The 18,870-nt window shown below is 37.3% G+C and overlaps 1 protein-coding gene across 4 annotated transcripts in view; it reads left to right on the top strand.

Annotated features, from left to right (window-relative positions):
• The window catches only part of LOC306873924 (carbohydrate sulfotransferase 10-like), an 84,607-nt gene extending 69,756 nt beyond the window's left edge, over nucleotides 1-14,851 (top strand). For 3 of the 4 annotated variants that reach the window (XM_079423493.1, XM_079423491.1, XM_079423492.1), the window contains 4 exons: nucleotides 773-879; nucleotides 1,004-1,238; nucleotides 1,456-1,561; nucleotides 13,734-14,851. In XM_079423493.1, coding sequence (XP_079279619.1) covers nucleotides 793-879; nucleotides 1,004-1,238; nucleotides 1,456-1,561; nucleotides 13,734-14,283 — 978 coding nt within the window. In that variant the 5' untranslated portion in view covers nucleotides 773-792 and the 3' untranslated portion in view covers nucleotides 14,284-14,851. The remainder of the gene's footprint in view (nucleotides 1-772; nucleotides 880-1,003; nucleotides 1,239-1,455; nucleotides 1,562-13,733) is intronic. The other variant, XM_079423490.1, reaches the window with a different exon arrangement.
• Nucleotides 14,852-18,870: the final 4,019 nt, after the last annotated feature.

Below are 18,870 nucleotides of genomic sequence, written 5' to 3'. Positions count from 1 at the left end.
AGCATCCTTGGATTGGGGACTTTGGAGTGAACAGGGCACGTGCGTGCCATTATGCAGTCATTTGGAATGCACTTGGCAAAGGGAGAGACGTAATTTCCTCATTATCTTCAGCTGGCATGTTCCCGTGACAACGCAGCACAAAAATATATACATTTTATATTTTAAAAATTAAATGTGCTATGCCATTAAAACATCTGCTGACACACACCATGCTGCATTGTCACGGGAACATCCCAGCTGCAGATGATGAGGAAATAACGTCTCTCCCTTTGCCAAGTGCATTCCAAGCGACTACATAATGGCACACACGTGCCCTGTTCACTCCAAAGTCCCCACTCCAAGGGGATAGGGATGATCACTTTCATTTGGAATTTGCCCCGTGAACCGTTTCGGTTTGGTACGCGCACCGTTACACCCCTAAGGGTGATTGATACTGCACACTGTAAAGCAGTGCACATTTCTCACAGTGCATATCCTGTGCAATTAACTCGATTGCCACTGTATTTCACTTTAACGATGAAACATAATGCAAGTTTGTACTTTACCAAACGTGTGTGTGTTTGTGTTTAATTGGCAGCAAGTAGAATACAGAATTGGAGAATTGATTTTTCTTCCACCCCTACACCCAGTACTCAGTTTTGGTCCCCCCGCCTTTCAAGCCAGATTTGCACCCCTGCTATGTTGTATTTGTCATTTAAAATATCTCACTACTTGTATATTTATATTCACTGGCCATAAGAAACTCTGAGAGTTCCCTTCAATACATTTCCAGACTATGCGGAGAGGAGAGAGATGTTTGTTTGGACCTTTCCATCTGTTACGATGAAACATACTTCAGTCCAGTGGCCAGACAAGGGAGCGTCACAGCCATATATACTGGTAAGACAGTTTGTAATTATGGGTTCACTTATTTGCTTTATTTAAAAGCAACCTGAATTGAATTTTTAGTTATATATTGTGTGTTTTTGGCTGTCATGTCTGTCGATTGTGTTGTGGGTGTTAGTCCTCAGTTGGTCCCTCTGTGGTGGAGCCCATGGACTGGCAGTCAATGAATGAGAAACGTCTGGAACTCTTATCAACTGTTTGCAGAAATTCATCTATGTGGAACCTCACCCACACAACTGTGGACAAGTTTGTCTTGGACCGCATTTTTGTGTGTGACAAGCACAAAATACTCTTCTGTCAGACACCCAAAGTTGGAAATACACAGTGGAAGAAGGTTCTAATTGTCCTTAATGGTAAGATATGTCTTCAGGTAAACTAATTGTCCATAATGGTAAGATATGTTTTCAGATAAAATAACACGTATAGTCAATAAATCTTACAAGTAATTTGAAACTGCAAAATTCCCATAAAACTGTAGAATTCCCCTAATTCAGCATCACATTTTAAGTATAATGGCAACCTGCAAATCTCCTTTGGACTTGAAACATGCTTAACTTTTTTGTCTTTCAGGAATGTTCTCAAAAGTTGAAGCTATACCAGAGAACCTGGTTCATGATCATGAAAGAAATGGTTTACCTCGCCTGTCCTCTATGACGGACACAGAAATTCGTCAAAGGTTTACATCAGTTTACTTCACAATAATATTTTTGTAAAGAAATGTTTCTTGGAAAGTATTTTACTGCCCTGCCAGCATTTCAGTGAGCTTGCCAAAAAAGTTTTATTCATTAAACTTTTGTTTAAAAAAAGAAAATATGCAATAATTTGGAAATAATTATAGCTGTAATGTAACTACATTAAAGCCTGACACTTTTGCTAAAAAATTGCCACGTAGTTTTCAACATGTTCATAATAATACTTCTAATGCTTGACCTTCAAGCTCTGACCAGTGGACCAACTCTTACAGTTGAGCCCTGCTAAACTTTACCAAAACCAAGCAAGCAAACAATTCAATTTCTGTAATTGAGGAGGGATTGGCATGGTAATGTACATGACGGTGTTAACCCTGAAAGACCCAAATTTAGAAAAAAACTGTGAAAAAATTATTTCACCATTTATGTTGTTGTTATTTCTACTATGCAGAAATAAATGAGTTTTAGCATTTTTTATATTTTAGTGCGTTTTTAGTGAAATGTTGTAATATTACAACATTGGGCCTTTGGGGAATTTCAGTGATTTTACTAACTGTCTGAACAAATCTAAAAAAGATCTAAGGGTTCATTTGCAGGGTATACTGCTTATGTAGCCCTATAACAGCAGCCTATATATCCATATACAAATAATCACACAACAATAATAATCAGACAAGTCATGTTTTTATGAATATTATATTTATTATAAAACTATGTTAAATCAAAACTATTTACTGGCTTGCTCTGTTCATAGCTATGTTCAATTCCCACAGTCTCATAATGGTTTTAATTAATGCTCCTTTCTTTTGAAAACTGTACTCATTGGTGTTACCTGCCATTGCCTTGATCATATCTTCTGACACAAACCTTTAGAAGTACTCCAGTGATGTATGATGGTGACTGCATCATTAGTGATATCCTCATCAGAGAAATTAATGTTGAGACAGATAAAATTCTTTATCAGGCAGCTATACCTGTTACGGTGCATGGTCTGTGTTCTTGAATGGCCTGGTTTTATTGGCATGATGTTCACATAATCATCAGATGGGCCAACATACATGTGTGGTAATTTTTCCAGTTCACAGGCATCTTTATATTACTTTTTATCTTTGAGATGGAGGCGTCAGCGCAATTTAAAGTGAAAGAGAACTCAATACAGTACTTGCGTGCTCTCTTATAGAGAGATTATAGCTTATTATAGCTCTCCTTTTGCACATAAACGGCCAAATACATACATAATTATGTCATACTGACCATCTTGAGTGTTCACATAATCACAGTTGGTTTATATTAAACATAGTCGGTATACAGGTTATTAAGTGAATGTAAACTGTTGTTGAGAAGCAAAATACATGTGCAACAGTATATTTGATCCATGCATGAGGTCTTAAAGACATCAGCCTAAATAAACCTGCTGGTGTCTGCCATTACTGTTTATTTATACAGTGAAGAATATCTAGTGTTATTTTACAGTTGAATAAATTATTCAGTTTCTGTCGTAATTCTGTACCTAAATATTATAGTTAGACATACCTGAAAAAAAAATTAAAGTGCTGTTAATTTAATTTGTATCTTGTTTTTGTTTGTGCTATTCCTTGTCATTTGTTGTTATTTTATTACTTACTATTTACTTGTCTTTTTTTAGATAAAATAAATTAAATTCTGAGTTTGAGTACACGTGATTCTTGGGCGGGGAGGAGGTGTGGTCTATGGGAAATAGTCCTGTCACCACAGCTGGAAAACTAGAGGAAACACTGTGATGTCATAATGTCAGATTGAGTTAGACCTATTGGACTGCGCCATTTAGTGTTTCATGCCAGCACTGGGTTTCTTTCATGACAACTCTGGAGGGACTGGCATAACAACGTTAATGTGTTTGGTCTTGACAGAGTAGATCTGCTATGCTGCTGCTGCTGCGTCAGAGCAAGTACCGAGACTTGCTACTGCCAATACATCCACAACATGCTGCTGTGAGCATTTAAGAAATACTGCTGCTGCACATACAGTCAGGTCCATAAATATTGGGACATCGACACAATTCTAACATTTTTGGCTCTATACACCACCACAATGGATTTCAAATGAAACAGACTCTGCAGACTCTCAGCTTTAATTTGAGGGTATTTACATCCAAATCAGTTGAACGGTGTAGGAATTACAACTGTTTGCATATGTGCCTCCCACTTGTTAAGGGACCAAAAGTAATGGGACAGAATAATAATGATAAATCAAACTTTCACTTTTTAATACTTGGTTGCAAATCCTTTGCAGTCAATTACAGCCTGAAGTCTGGAACGCATAGACATCACCAGACGCTGGGTTTCATCCCTGGTGATGCTCTGCCAGGCCTCTACTGCAACCGTCTTCAGTTCCTGCTTGTTCTTGGGGCATTTTCCCTTCAGTTTTGTCTTCAGCAAGTGAAATACATGCTCAGTCGGATTCAGGTCAGGTGATTGACTTGGCCATTGCATAACAGTCCACTTCTTTCCCTTCAAAAACTCTTTGGTTGCTTTTGCAGTATGCTTTGGGTCATTGTCCATCTGCACTGTGAAGCGCCGTCCAGTGAGTTCTGAAGCATTTGGCTAAATATGAGCAGATAATATTGCCCGAAACACTTCAGAATTCATCCTGCTGCTTTTGTCAGCAGTCACATCATCAATACATACAAAATAACCAGTTCCACTGGCAGCCATACATGCCCACGCCATGACACTACCACCACCATGCTTCACTGATGAGGTGGTATGCTTAGGATCATGAGCAGTTCCTTTCCTTCTCCATACTCTTCTCTTCCCATCACTCTGGTACAAGTTGATCTTGGTCTCATCTGTCCATAGGATGTTGTTCCAGAACTGTGAAGGCTTTTTTAGATGTCGTTTGGCAAACTCTAATCTGGGATTCCTGTTTTTGAGGCTCACCAATGGTTTACATCTTGTGGTGAACCTTCTGTATTCACTCTGGTGAAGTCTTCTCTTGATTGTTGACTTTGACACACATACACCTACCTCCTGGAGAGTGTTCTTGATCTGGCCAACTGTTGTGAAGGGTGTTTTCTTCACCAGGGAAAGAATTCTTCGGTCATCCACCACAGTTGTTTTCCGTGGTCTTCCGGGTCTTTTGGTGTTGCTGAGCTCACTGGTGCGTTCCTTCTTTTTAAGAATGTTCCTAACAGTTGTTTTGGCCACGCCTAATGTTTTTGCTATCTCTCTGATGGGTTTGTTTTGTTTTTTCAGCCTAATGATGGCTTGCTTCACTGATAGTGACAGCTCTTTGGCTCTCATCTTGACAGTTGACAGCAACAGATTCCAAATGCAAATAGCACACTTGAAATGAACTCTGGACCTTTTATCTGCTCATTGTAATTGGGATAATGAGGGAATAACACACACCTGGCCATGGAACAGCTGAGAAGCCAATTGTCCCATTACTTTTGATCCCTTAACAAGTGGGAGGCACATATGCAAACTGTTGTAATTCCTACACCGTTCACCTGATTTGGATGTAAATGCCCTCAAATTAAAGCTGACAGTCTGCAGTTAAAGCACATCTTGTTCGTTTCATTTGAAATCCATTGTGGTGGTGTATAGAGCCAACAATTTTAGAATTGTGTCAATGTCTCAATATTTATGGACCAGACTGTATAACATATGAATACCCCCCCACACACACACAAAGCAGGAGAGAACTGAACAATACAAGCCAATGTGCACATATCCACACACATGAAGATGAACAGACAGGATAGAACAAGACACCCTCCACAAAGCAGATCTATCGCTAAGACATATGTACTGCTGCTGAGAACCGCATGTATTACTATCTGTGTGCCTGGGCTACCACGCCGACCGGCTTAACGCTAGTGGCCTGTGGCTATGTGTGCCTGGGGACATCGGATGCCCATTTTGCACAAGTTGGTATGATTCTTTAGGGTCTTCATGAAGAGTCTATAACATATTTTGTTAAAATTTCTCAATGGTAGTGTTACATGGATCTATGTCAATGGCATGTCCAATTGTTGTGGACTTCACTGACATTCATGGGCTTTGTTGTGATCTTTCCTGAATGCAGGTTGGATTTGGATGATTGCAGTAACATTGGATGGGATAGACAGAATAATGTACAGTATGCATCGATCCCATTTCTCTTTTGATGTAACAAGTACATGGGGGGTTATGGTAAGTGTTCCTGGTTCCAGTTCCTTAAGGGATTTGAATCATAAAGAAAATTGATAGTGTGTTTTGTGCATGCCCGCCAGCAATAATATCTGACCTAATATCTGCGCCCGCAGCCAGATTATTTTGACAGCGGCTGGTTCTGAAATAGATCTGTCATGACAGCAACAGTTAGCCTACTCACAGTCAGAGTAGGCTGTGGGTGTGGAGCAGTGTGATTTTGAATGGAGCAAGGAGAGGATTTTTTTAAAAGTCGCAGCATTGTGGTTTTCACTCACTCCAAAGAGCGCTCCCCCACCGCTCCATCAAGAGTACAATTCATGCCAACGACCCGTAATATAACTGCATATTTAGCAAGAATTCACAAGTTAAAAATATGAAAGAGAAGGATCACTCAAATCAGAAAGAATGTGAATGACGGCAATGGACATGAGCTGGAAGTTATAATAGTTCTCAAGGAATTTGTTCCTTCTAGATACTGAATATTTTGTGCTGAAAGCATGATTTAAACAACTACTACAACACTTATTCACACACAATAGCTCTCTCAATAATGCATTCAAACTAATCTTTCAAACTAAACTATCTTACAGTGCTACTTCATCTGTATCCGATTTCAAATGAGCAGAAATCTGTAAGAAATGCATCGATCCGTAGGTAAAATAACTGATGAAAACGTACTGTTATTTTCATCACAAAAAAAATTGCACTGCAAAAAGCAGCAATTATACCTTTTAATGCTGTCAACCATGTTATTAGCTTGTCATGTGGTTGGAAAAAAAGTTTGCACACTAGTGTTCCAATAAGCCACGTTGAAACTCCCGTTATTTTATTTATTTTATTTTTTAATATACGTTATGAACAGAACTGTGATATTTCAAACATAGTGAAATACTTTAGCCGCAGAGCGAAGGCGGAGCAGTGTTTCTGATATCAGCAAGCGAGGAGTGGAGCGGGAGCGGGAAATGGTGAACCCGGAGTGGAGCGGGAGCAGAGTGATTATTAAATGCTCAGAGCGCGGAGGGGAAATTGTTGACACTACACTCCGCTCACATAGCCTACTCTGCCTGTCACCGCCACACAATTGTGGCTTTTTGTTAATGACTGTCCTACTACAGGATTTGACACAGAGTAACAGCTCACAGTTACTAAAGACACAGTAACAGTATGTCACAGGCAATTCTAGTTGCATTTTTCATCAATTAACTTCTTAAATTATCCTTTGACTATGTTCTGGCCTGCCATCTAGTGGCAAAAGTTTTTTTGGCCCGATGTCAAACTTACATGCTGACCCCTGTTTTAGCACTTTAAGAGAAGGATGGCAGTGGTCCTAGTAGCCTTATCTGAAGGTGTTTTTTTGTTGTTTTTTTAGTGGTAGTGAACTAAGACATTTTAATAATTGACATAATTGATATCCTAGCAGGGCTTAAAAACAAAACAAAAAACATTTGGTTCACTCTGAGCAGAATCGATATTTTAACGTTTCTGTTCCTGCATTCCTCTGTATTATTACCATTCCAAAACCGATTTGAATAGAAAAAATAATATAAAGTTATTTTTAAAACTTTTCCTTTGCCAATAATAATAACTAGATATGTACATTTTCTGAAGAAAATGTGAGCCGTGCTTGCCGTGGCAAAACTCGGCACTTGCCACTAATACTAAAAATAATTGTATTAGCATCATGTTAGCATAATGCTAGAAACATGTTTACACTATTAGCATGTTGTTAGCATGATGTGTAAGTAATCTTTAGAACCATTGTTCTAACTTTAGCTTTTAGGGAATTTTTTAGGGTCTTAAGATTCGATATTTATATGATTAATTGAGATTAATCAGAATGTCCAACTTATACCTTGTTAGCGATACCTTATTAACGACTTGTCCAGCAAGCATTAAAATCAGCACGTTATCTCTTAACAATTTTGTTTATTTATTCGCGGCCAACGATAAAACAAACCAAATAGTTAGTTATCAAGCTCATGAGCGCAGGTAAAACGTGATCTTTGGCAAGTAATTTCAGACTTGGAAAATCACATAGCAACAGACATGAGATTTCTTAATGGAATCAAAGTTTATTTCACTACTCTTAACACAATACTAAGCTAAACAACACGAAACAAAAGACATAAACAAACACACACATTCGTTGCAATGAATTGTTTTGATCTGAAGAGAGTTTTAGGTTCTAATCCACAGCCATATCACCCTGTAGCCCAAGACTGGTTGCCCACTGAAGCTAAGCAGGGTTGAGCCTGGTCAGTACCTGGATGGGAGACCTCCTGGGAAAACTAGGTTGCTGTTGGAAGAGGTATTAGTGAGGCCGGCAGGGGGTGCTCACCCTGCGGTCTGTGTGGGTCCTAACGCCCCAGTATAGTGACGGGGACACTATACTGTCAAAAAGCACCGTCTTTCGGATGAGACGTTAAACCGAGGTTCTGACTCTCTGTGGTCATTAAAAATCCCAGTCTTTCGAAAAGAGTAGAGGTGTGACCTCGGCATCCTGGCCAAATTTCCCCATTGGTCTCTGACCATCATGGCCTCCTAATCATCCCCTTACATTGATTGGCTTCATCACTCTGTCTCCTCTCCACCAGTAAGCTGGTGTGTGGTGGGCGTTCTGGCACACTATGGCTGCCGTCGCATCATCCAGGTGGATGCTGCACACTGGTGGTGGACGAGGAGACACCACCCCTCACAATGTAGAGCGCTTTGAGTGCTTAGAAAAAGCAGAAAAGCGCTATATAAATTTAATGAATTATTATTATTATTAATGCTCGTTTTCAACCTGAGGGAAATCACACACACATGGAACTTTTCTGTCTTTACTCTTCAGCGATTTACTCTTAGATTTTGTCTTACTTTCTTTGCTTTCGGTTGAGTTCAGTCTTTTCCGGTTCAAGAATGCTCTACTTCAAGAATACTCTTCAGTGGTTGGTTGGCTTCGTTCTGACTTGATGACGCTCCCAGGAAGTTGGTTTCAGTTTCTGAGGCTTTTTAGATGTTAAAGTTCTTTGGAAGCTTGAGTCTTGATCTCAGTTTACTGCTCAATCATGATGTTAAAGGACTGAGAGCGTCGAGCAAGGAGCGAGCTGAGCTTAAGCTGTTCTTTTCAATTCCCAACAACCAACTGAGACACAGTTGGGTATCTGTTTTTAACGGGCCGATTTGGGATCTGTCCACGGGCGCCTAACCCAATTGGATTCTTCGTGTGGGGCGGAGCCCCGCCCTGCACAGCCTTAATTTTCCGTGCATACATTATCCGTTCAGTTACTTATCACATGAAGAAATTATTGACAGCAGATTTCTATTCGTGTTGTAATCATGCATTGATGAGAACAAACAAATTTCATCCACACCAGCTTACTATTAATGAAATCAGCTTTCATCTGAAACCAAACACCACGTATTTGACATGCACAAAAATACATATATCATTTGTATTCATTACGCGGTTAATGCATCGATTAGACGATCCTAAATTCTAAATAAACACATCGAGCATGTGAACTGAACACTAGTCATCAGGTAAAGTTGTGCATCAAAAGATTACAACAATATCATACGTTCCACAAGCCTTTTAAATGACATGAAAACAACCTTAATATATGTTGTAAATATATTGTATATAGTGTTTTTTTGAGTATATTGCTTCAATAGCAGAAACTAGTATAATTTGTACTTTTTTAGATACTTGAGCAAAGCGTGGCGTCTCTTTGTCTGTTAGGGAGCAAAAAGGCGCGTTCCTGGAATGTGCTGATAACGCGAGGTCATATGTAATTTTTATTGGGGGGAAGATCTGGAGATTTTCTTAGTTGGACGTTGATCGTAAAAACATCATCTTCAACGATACCGTCCTTGAATTACTGCGTTAATGGAAAGAGATTAGGGAGGGTTTGTGTGGAGTTCCTCCAAATGACAAGGTCTTTTGCCCCGTTCGACTTTATTTACAGTATGATAAATCCAGCCAAGCACTTAAGTTCTCTTCTCTAAAGACATCCAGATGTTCCTCTCCAATATATCCTGGTATTTATGGTCTCCAGAAGATTTAGGGCAAGCGATGGCTGGGAGGGAAGCTTTGATCTCCGCACAAAATTGTGTGTGTGTGTGTTCTGGTTTCGACCAGATCCTACAATGTTAGCATGTTTTAACCAGATGCTAACATCCTTAGCATGATGCTAGCAACATGCTAACATGATTGGCATGTTAATAACATGAAGTTAGCACAATCAGTATGTCATTAGCATAATGCTAACACATTTTACCATGATGCTAGCAACATGTTAACGTGATTAGCATGATGCTAGCAACATGCTAACACAAAGTTAGCATGATTAACATCAATCTAGCATCATGCTAACATGATTTTAACAATATTTTAATATGTTTACTATTATGGTAATACAGTTAAGGGCAGTCATGGTTTAATGGATAGAGAGTTGGACTTGTAACCTGAAGATCGTGGATTTGAGTCTCAGGTCCGGCAGGGATTGTAGGTGGGGGAGTGAATAACCAACACTCTCTCCACCCTCAATACCACGACTGAGGTGAGACCCTTGAGCAAGGCACCGAACCCAACTGCTCCCCGGGCGCTGCAGCATTGGCTTCCCACTGCTCCAGGTGTATGTTCACTACTGTGTGTACACATGGATGGGTTAAATGCAGAGCACAAATTCTGAGTATGGGTCACCATACTTGGCCACACACCACTTCCCTTTCCCTTTTAACATGTCATTAGCATGATACTAGTATGCTATTAGCATGTCTTAGCACTTGATCCTAGCATGCTTTAACATGTTTTAGCACTTAGCTAGGTAATGTTAGCATAATATAGCATATTGTTAGCATGATGCTAGCACATTATGGCTTATTTTAATATTTCAGCAATTACCTATATTTTTTTGCATGTTGTATCACTTAGCTAATCACTATTAGCATGTAGCTATTCACTGCTAGCATGTTGCTTAGCTAGCTTAGCTTTATTAGCGAGCACAAGTCAAAAGAACCCACTCTCATGTCTATACGATATTCTGTTGCAAAGACATAGAACTTGCTAAATGGTTGCTAGGGTACTCTGTTTGGTTGCTAGGGAGTGGCTTGACAGCTGCCAATGATGATTCTCCAAAGGCTGTTTGCCAGTATTAATGATATAAACCCAGAGATTGTCTTACTATAAGGAGATGAGAGGGTCTGTATTACTATTGGAGAAAGCATAATGGTCAACTTGGATCACGTGTGCTGTAACCAATCACATTACAGCCTTGACATCATTAAATTTTAGTTTGAGTTGTGTAACATTCAATCGCCATTTACGGATACCATAGGAATGAATGAGGAGTGTCGTAAGCTGAATCCCACCTGTTGCAAATAGTCAGTGACTTCTCTTATAAAACAGAATTTTTTTGGTGTAAACTAAAAATAGTTCAATCCAAAAGTTACACCCAAGCCGATATAAAGCTGCTTTGACACAATTTGCATTGTTAAAAGCGCTATACAAATAATATTGACTTGACTTGACTTGTTTTGGTAGATGATTCCCTAATTTTTTCCTCAACATTGAATGATTCCATATTTTTTTCCTCTACTTCATATGGAAGACAAATTTTCATTATTTAAAAGAGTTTAATATGTTTTTTTGTTTTTTTTCGGTATGTTTCACATAACCAGAATGTGGAATTATTAAACAAAAATTGTTTTGTGTGATGTTATGAAGTAACATTTGGGTAAACAACATCTAAATGTGGTGATTCCATCATTTTTGCCAGGGGTTGTAAAACATGAGGTAGAAAAATAGTCGTAAAATAATAAATTACATAGCCAAAAGTACAAATACAAGTACAGTACAAATTCTTTTCATTTTACAGGATCTTCATTTCATTGATATTTTAAAAATGTTGATTAAACTTATTTTTAAAATTTTTCCAAATTAAAAAGTCTGCGATTTTGTGGAATGACCCTTCTAGATTTTGTCCAAATGTATGAAACAAAAGAAAAAACTGTCAATGCTTTAAAGAAATTAAAGTATTTTTTTCCAAGATATTTAAAATTGTGTGCTGCACGGTTAAAAATAAACGCTACTTGCATAAAATTTGCGTTTTCAGAGGAAAAAACATAGCCTAAGTCACGTAGGCTCATGTCACGTTTTATTATTACATTCAGAAATAATGTAGGCTAAAACACTGGTAAAGCAAAATGTTTACAAACATTATAAACACAACTGTTTTCTCTCCACAACAAATCCTCTAAAGTTAACAGTAATTAGGTTAGGCCAAAAACTAATTTATTCAACGTGAGACTGAAGCCTACCTCTCTCATTCGGGATGAATCCAAATGTTTTTATATTCGTGTCGTATGCTATCTGGATAAGTATTATTTATTATGTAAACTATTGGCTTTGTAAACATAAAAAATCCTTCACATATCAGCAGTGAGACGGTGGTCACGCTGAACAACACAGATTGTACTATGGACTATTTAAATTGAGCAGTGTAACTTTTTTTTATGTTTCTTTAACTGTATTTTGTTTTGATCATTTGTTACATTTATATAGCGCTCTTCTGGGTACTCAAAGCGCTTTACATGTAAGGGAGGGAATCTCCTCATCCACCACCAATGTGCAGCACACACCACACACCAGCTTATTGGTGGAGAGGAGACAGAGGGATGCAGCCAATCAGTGTATGGGGATGATTAGGAGGCCATGATGGTCAGAGGTCAATGGGCAAATTTGGCCAGGATGCCGGGGTTACACCCCTACTCTTTTTAAATGATAAAGAACAGGCTGCGATGTCAAGGTAGCAAAAATATGTTGTGTGTGTGTGTGTGTGTGTGTGCGAAGCACCGGCTTGATCACTGCATTGTTTTCCCTTCTAAAAGAGGAAACTGTTACTCCGTAATTTATGGTCATACCAATGCTGGTTGGTCATACTGTACATATAGAAGCAAGACATCATTCAAAACTGTCAAGCTTTTGTAAAAATAAATAAAACTGTAAAATAAAGAAATCTGTTGGGAACTATTAAATTTGTTTTTGGTTAAATTTAGATTTCTGGCTATGTTCCTGTCACAATTTTGTTCATTTTGGGTTTTCGTTTTCGTTCCCTGATCCGGTTCATAGCCCTGTATCGTAATTACCATGTTTGTGAGATATCAACTTGTTAAGTCACTATTAGTTATATTTGTAATATATTACAATGCAGATTGTGTCAAAGCAGCTTTAAAGTATTAAATAGGGAAATAGTGTGTCAAAGTAGTTTGTTGTTATACTCTGTTTCAGCCTGGAATTAAGCTGCTGGTTTTGTCTGGCCAGAGTCAGATTTTGCAGAGGACTTATCTGATTTCTGTGGTCTTGTCCCGATGGCTGTCTAGGTGATGAGGTCTTCGGAAGGGATTTGTCTCTGGGTTGTCGAGGTCATCTAGGTTTAGATACGGACTGGATCCGGGTGACTGCAGTGACCATCTGATCTGGAAACAGTCTGGATCTGGGTGACTATCGTGACCCAGAATGAAATAAGAAATAAGAATGAAACAGACTAATATTAGTGTAGATGCCATTCTTCTAACGATGTAAAAAGTACATCGGGTGTTATGGGAAGTGTTTCCGGTTCAACCTTGTTGAACTCAGCAGGATAAATTATGAAGAGAGGACCTTTAGGCATGGGTTTTAAAAATGGTTTATAAATATTTGACAATGTTTACAAGTAGGAAAACTGCTCTGAAACATTACAAGCAAGGTAAATTAATGCAAATAGTATTTTTCTTCTCTCAGAACATAATTGTAATATTTGTTTTCAAGACATATTTTTTTTAATCATTTTAATACTAATTTATCATTATAAGTATCAGTATAAGTATTTAGACATGGTCTTAGTACATGCTTTCTAATTTAAGATTTTCAGAACTAATGGCAGGTAAAATTGTTGAATGATTTGTTACATGTCTGATATTATACTCTTATTCTGACTTTGTGTTATTGTTTGGTTCACAGGTTAAATTCTTATTTCAAGTTCTTTATTGTGAGAGACCCATTTGAGCGTCTAATATCTGCTTTCAAGGACAAGTTCGTGAAGAACCCAAGATTTGAACCTTGGTACAAACATGACATTGCCCCAGCCATCATTCGCAAATATCGCAGGAGTCACCATGATGATAGTGAAAGTGTGGGTCTTCAATTTGAAGACTTTGTACGGTACTTGGGTGACAAGTCAGGCCGACAACACTTGGACAGGCAGATTGGTGACCACATTATTCACTGGCTGACATATGCTGAGCTGTGTGCTCCTTGTGATATTTCCTACAATGTTGTGGGTCACCATGAGACTCTGGAGAATGATGCTCCTTATATTCTAAAAGCTGCTGGTATTGCTGACCTAGTGTCATACCCCAATATCCCACCAGGGATAACCCGCTACAACCGCACCAAGGTGGAACGCTATTTTACTGGAATCAGCCAACGAGATGTCCGTCGGCTCTACGCTAGCTACAAGGGAGACTTCAGCCTGTTTGATTACCAGAGACCTGCCTTCCTATTGGACTGACGTAGAGATTTCTTGATAATCTTTTTTTTTTTTTTTTTTTTTTTTTTATAAATCTCTGAATTATATGGCTGCCTCAAATAGTGTTCAATTGCCTGGCCTATATGGAGTGTATATTGTTCTCTTGCACTGATCTGGGACTTAAGTTACTTTACACATAATATGTTTGTATTTACATACATGTTTGGATTTGGCTTGATCAGGGATCTGCGCTGGAGGGTAACTTTAAACATTAATTACTAAGATCAAACCGTGCATTAGTAAAGTTTATATTTTCTTTTATTTTTATTTGATAATATCTGAATTTGCCATATGACAATAAAGTGCCATAATATTTAGAAAAGTTTTATGGATTTCATTTACTGGATTTCAGACATAATATATTAGGTAAAATATTACTATATAAATGATAAAATGTTGAATATTTGTTTGACACCTTACCTTTTTTTTTTAACCAGTTTACTATGGACTCATTTTTCTGAATAGTGTCTTCTCTATCCTTTATGCTTAAAGGATGGTAGTACTCAAGCATCCTAAAAGAGATTTTAATAAATCTTACAGTTTTGATATTAACAATGTTCAGTTTCATTCTGGTCTATAATAAATTTTTCATTCATCTTACACACTATAAAATTTTAAATATACTCTTCATCATGGAAATCTATTTTGCAAATATACCTTTATATCAGTAAGTATCTAAATTTGTTCAATAAAAGTCAATAAAAGTTTGGGATAAATATTAAGATTTAGGATATAGTGCTCTTAGAAAAAATGTAACCTTTGAAGTTCAAAAAAACTTTTTGAGCCAATCAAGAAGGCTCAGCATTAAACTTACAGGTTCTGTTGTGGTAAGAGGGTTCATATTAGAACCTGGCCTATTTGTAAGGTTCCTGTATGAACCTTTTTTTAAATGGTCTATGAAGATCTATTTTGTAATTATCTGAGGCCTGCAGTCATGGAATATATTAAAATAGGGAAGAGCGGGGCACTAACTAACACTTTACCCTGAAAGAACGTAAGTAAAGTATTCCATAGGTGTGGCTCATTTTAACATGACCATTTGACAACTTAACAAAGTGCAACTGAAGCAGTCAGTCAAGTTAACATTTAGTAAATACATTTTCACTCTAATGAACAATTCCATAATAAATCATAGATAAATATTATTATAGATAATAAATCATAAATAAACCATTAAAAAAATCCTGTTAGCTTTTGTAGCAACATCAAGGCATCTTGCAGTACAAAAAACCTGTGACATTACGGTGTTGGTTGTCCTGCCATTCACATTAAATATTAACACAGTTTGTGCTTGTTAGGCAAAGGCAGTCAGGTTTATTTGTACCGAGGCCTGGACATGACATGCAGGTGGAAAATGAAACTCACTGTGGCCATGGACTAAGAATTGTGATCTTGTTTCATTTTTACAGTGTATGCTTTCTTATTTATCACAAAAGAATGGAAGTTTAGTTCCATTTTAGTTCAATTGTGGCCCATTATACTAATTGTTCCTTAAAGGGGACGAATTAATGAAACGTGTCCACATATTAACAAGTTCCCTTCTGGGAAAAAAGAAACCATCACAGAAATTAAATAAAATAAATAAATAAAAACATTAAAAAATGGTTTCCTGTAGTGCGTTTTGGGCCATATCCCCTTAGGATTTAGTGGTTTTTCCAAGGCGACAAATTACAAGTTGAGACCCACAGGGATTACAGTTTCCATAAAATAATTCAATTCACTTTATAACCAGTAAAACTATTACCAATTCTTTGATGGTTCCTATTGTTGTTGTTGTTTTTTCTGCATGTAATGTGCAGGGCTCCAACCTTTATTTTTTACTGGAAATAGTAGACCATCTAGGTACCTTTGGGTTAATTTCAACATATTAGTATTTGGGACACAACCATTACAACCATTTACATCTAACCATTTACAAACCGTGTCAGTTGCTTTGGAACATTGGGGAAAAACGAATTTGTGATAAAAGATGCACTTTTACATGACCCACAGCCTTCTCAAAGTGGAGAGTGGTATTTTTGTGAGGAAACAAAAAAACTGATTAAATATGACTTGATTTCCATGTTCTTTTTATTTAACTTATTGTTTCTGTTGTTTCTAAATAATGAATTAAAATGAATAATGATTAAAAATTGGTTTTACAGTGGTAAAGCAAAGGACAAAAAAAAAATCTATTTTTAGAAACTATTCTTCATGTAAAAGTTGAGTGCTTAAGAAATAAAGAGGCTACAGTTCATACATTAATTTTCAGTGCTTTTATTAATTAAATGAACACCACATGGTACTCAGAGTAGACTGTCCAGTGATACAACAGTAAGATGGATGTTGTTAAGCCTTCAGAATCCTTGAAACTTACCGGGAATGTCGATAGCAGTTCAACATTCAAGCATAATATGCAAACTGTTGGTTTGGATAGCAAGCCGAATTCACAGAAAATAGCATTGCTCTTGGCGGTTGCTGGACCACAGGCAACTGAAGTATACAACGCTTTCACATTCGCAGACACTGAGGACAGAAGAAAATATGATGAACATTTAAGCTAAAAAGGCTTTCCATATTCTTACTAGTAACAATTCAGTTAGAGAGCTCTCTAATTGAATTGTTACTAGTAAGAATATGGCAAGCCGTTTTAGCTTAAAATGTTCCCAGCTTTTGTAATTAATTGCAGAGCTCTCTAATAATAACTCCTATTAGTGAGCTCTGTAATTACATTTTTGCTAGTAAGAATTTCAATTAGAGAGCTCTACAACTGTATCTGTTACTGAATTATAGAGCTCTCTAATTCAGTTCTTACTAGTAACAACTAAATTAGAGAGCTCTCTAATTGGAATAATACTATAAAAAATTTAATTTTGTTGAATTCAAATTCAAAATTTGTAATTAAAATTCAATCCTCACTGGTTAGATTTACAGAGAGAGAGATAGAAATTACAACTGTTTGACTTGAAGTGGCGTGGTGCAGACCGACTATTTTATGACATCAAAGCCCCTTGAAAGCTACAGAAAGCAGATGGCTCTCAAATTGCTCTCGTGGTAATTTGATGTCATACGCCGATCAGTTTGCGCAGTCCTGCTTCAAGTCAAACACACCTCATCTCTTGAGCTGCAATCATCATCGCATCTTATAAGACATCACGATAAGGCCATCCTCTTCTTTTCCATGGACAACTTTTCATGGTACATCAACATACGGTAGGTAAGTTTACTGTAGAGATGCACCGATCAACCGGTGAGGGACCAGAATTAGTTGGTTTTCCACATGACTGGCCCAGACCAGTGACTGGCCAGTCAGTCTGTCGATTCCGAGCTGGTCCATTTTGACGTCACATTTACGCTCACATCCCTACGTAAGCATGTCGTCGGCGTGGAAGTTCAAGCAGCCACTAAGTTCGCAATTTATAATACATTATTGATGGTGTTTGCTCAAGTTCGCATACGAAAATAGTTTCAATCAAAGCCACAGCAGAACTGTTGTGTCTCCCAGCAACACACAGCGGTTTTGTTATTGAATGAATCAAGTCAATGATTCAGTAACCCATTCATAAAAACAGTAACTTGCCACAATTCTGAATGAATCAGCTCATTAAATGCTCATTAAAACAGTAATTTGCTGTCATCTACTGGTGGTTTGGTTTCATATTTAAAAGTATTGCATTTTTACCAACATTTCTAACTTTTATGTTCAAAAATATTTAAGACATTAATCTTATAAAATTATTTATGCATTCGAAATTTTGTAGTGTAAATGCATTTATGGCACCTCAGCTTCATTAAACAGTCTGTGTAAATGCCACTTCAGATGCAGCTTATGTTTCCTCTACAGTGAAAAGATGGAGTTTGTTGTTAGTATGCGCATGCTAATGTTAATTTAAAAAAAAAAAAAATTACTCCACTGCTCGCAATGAGACGTATGAACACAGATGACAACAGAATTGCACTGTCCAAAATGTTTGTGGCATAAATGTTTTTGTTTTGTTTTGTTTTTTCTTTAAGCAAATGTTGTCTTTCCCCCATATTTTGCTGTCTGAGTGTACCAGAACACTTAATTTACATGTTAAATTCTCAAAGATTTTCTTCTGGAGCCATGCCCCCTGACCCCCTACAAGGTTTAGATTCCGAACATTTATCCTCACTTTTTTGTCACCTTTTGACCTCTTTTGAGTTTGCAGGTATGAATTGTACTTTTCATGAGTTGTACAGCGTTCTTACTAGTAAGAATTGCATTGGACAGTTCAATGCTGCTTCATTATGATAATTGTGCCTTGTGTATTCACAAAATGAACAAATACACTTCAGAGATGTTTAGTCAAGTAGTTTTTAATAATGAACAGCAGCACTGACATCTGTTAAGAATTACAGTATATATTAAAAACATTATAAGGTAACACTTTAGAATAATGGTCCGTTGTTAACAAGTAACTATGCATGAAGTAATAGGTAGTAATACATTAACACTTACCTTAATACTATTATCTAATAGAGAAGCAAGATTAACTAAGCAGTAAGTAGTAGCAAATTTAGGACAAAGGTAGTTCCTTATTAGATATGTGATAATTATTAAATAAAAAT

The sequence above is a fragment of the Barbus barbus genome (genome assembly GCF_936440315.1).
Source record: "Barbus barbus genome assembly, chromosome: 8".
Taxonomy (NCBI): Eukaryota; Metazoa; Chordata; class Actinopteri; order Cypriniformes; family Cyprinidae; genus Barbus; species Barbus barbus.
Note: the sequence above shows the minus strand (reverse complement) of the source record. Positions and strands in the feature narration are given on the sequence as shown.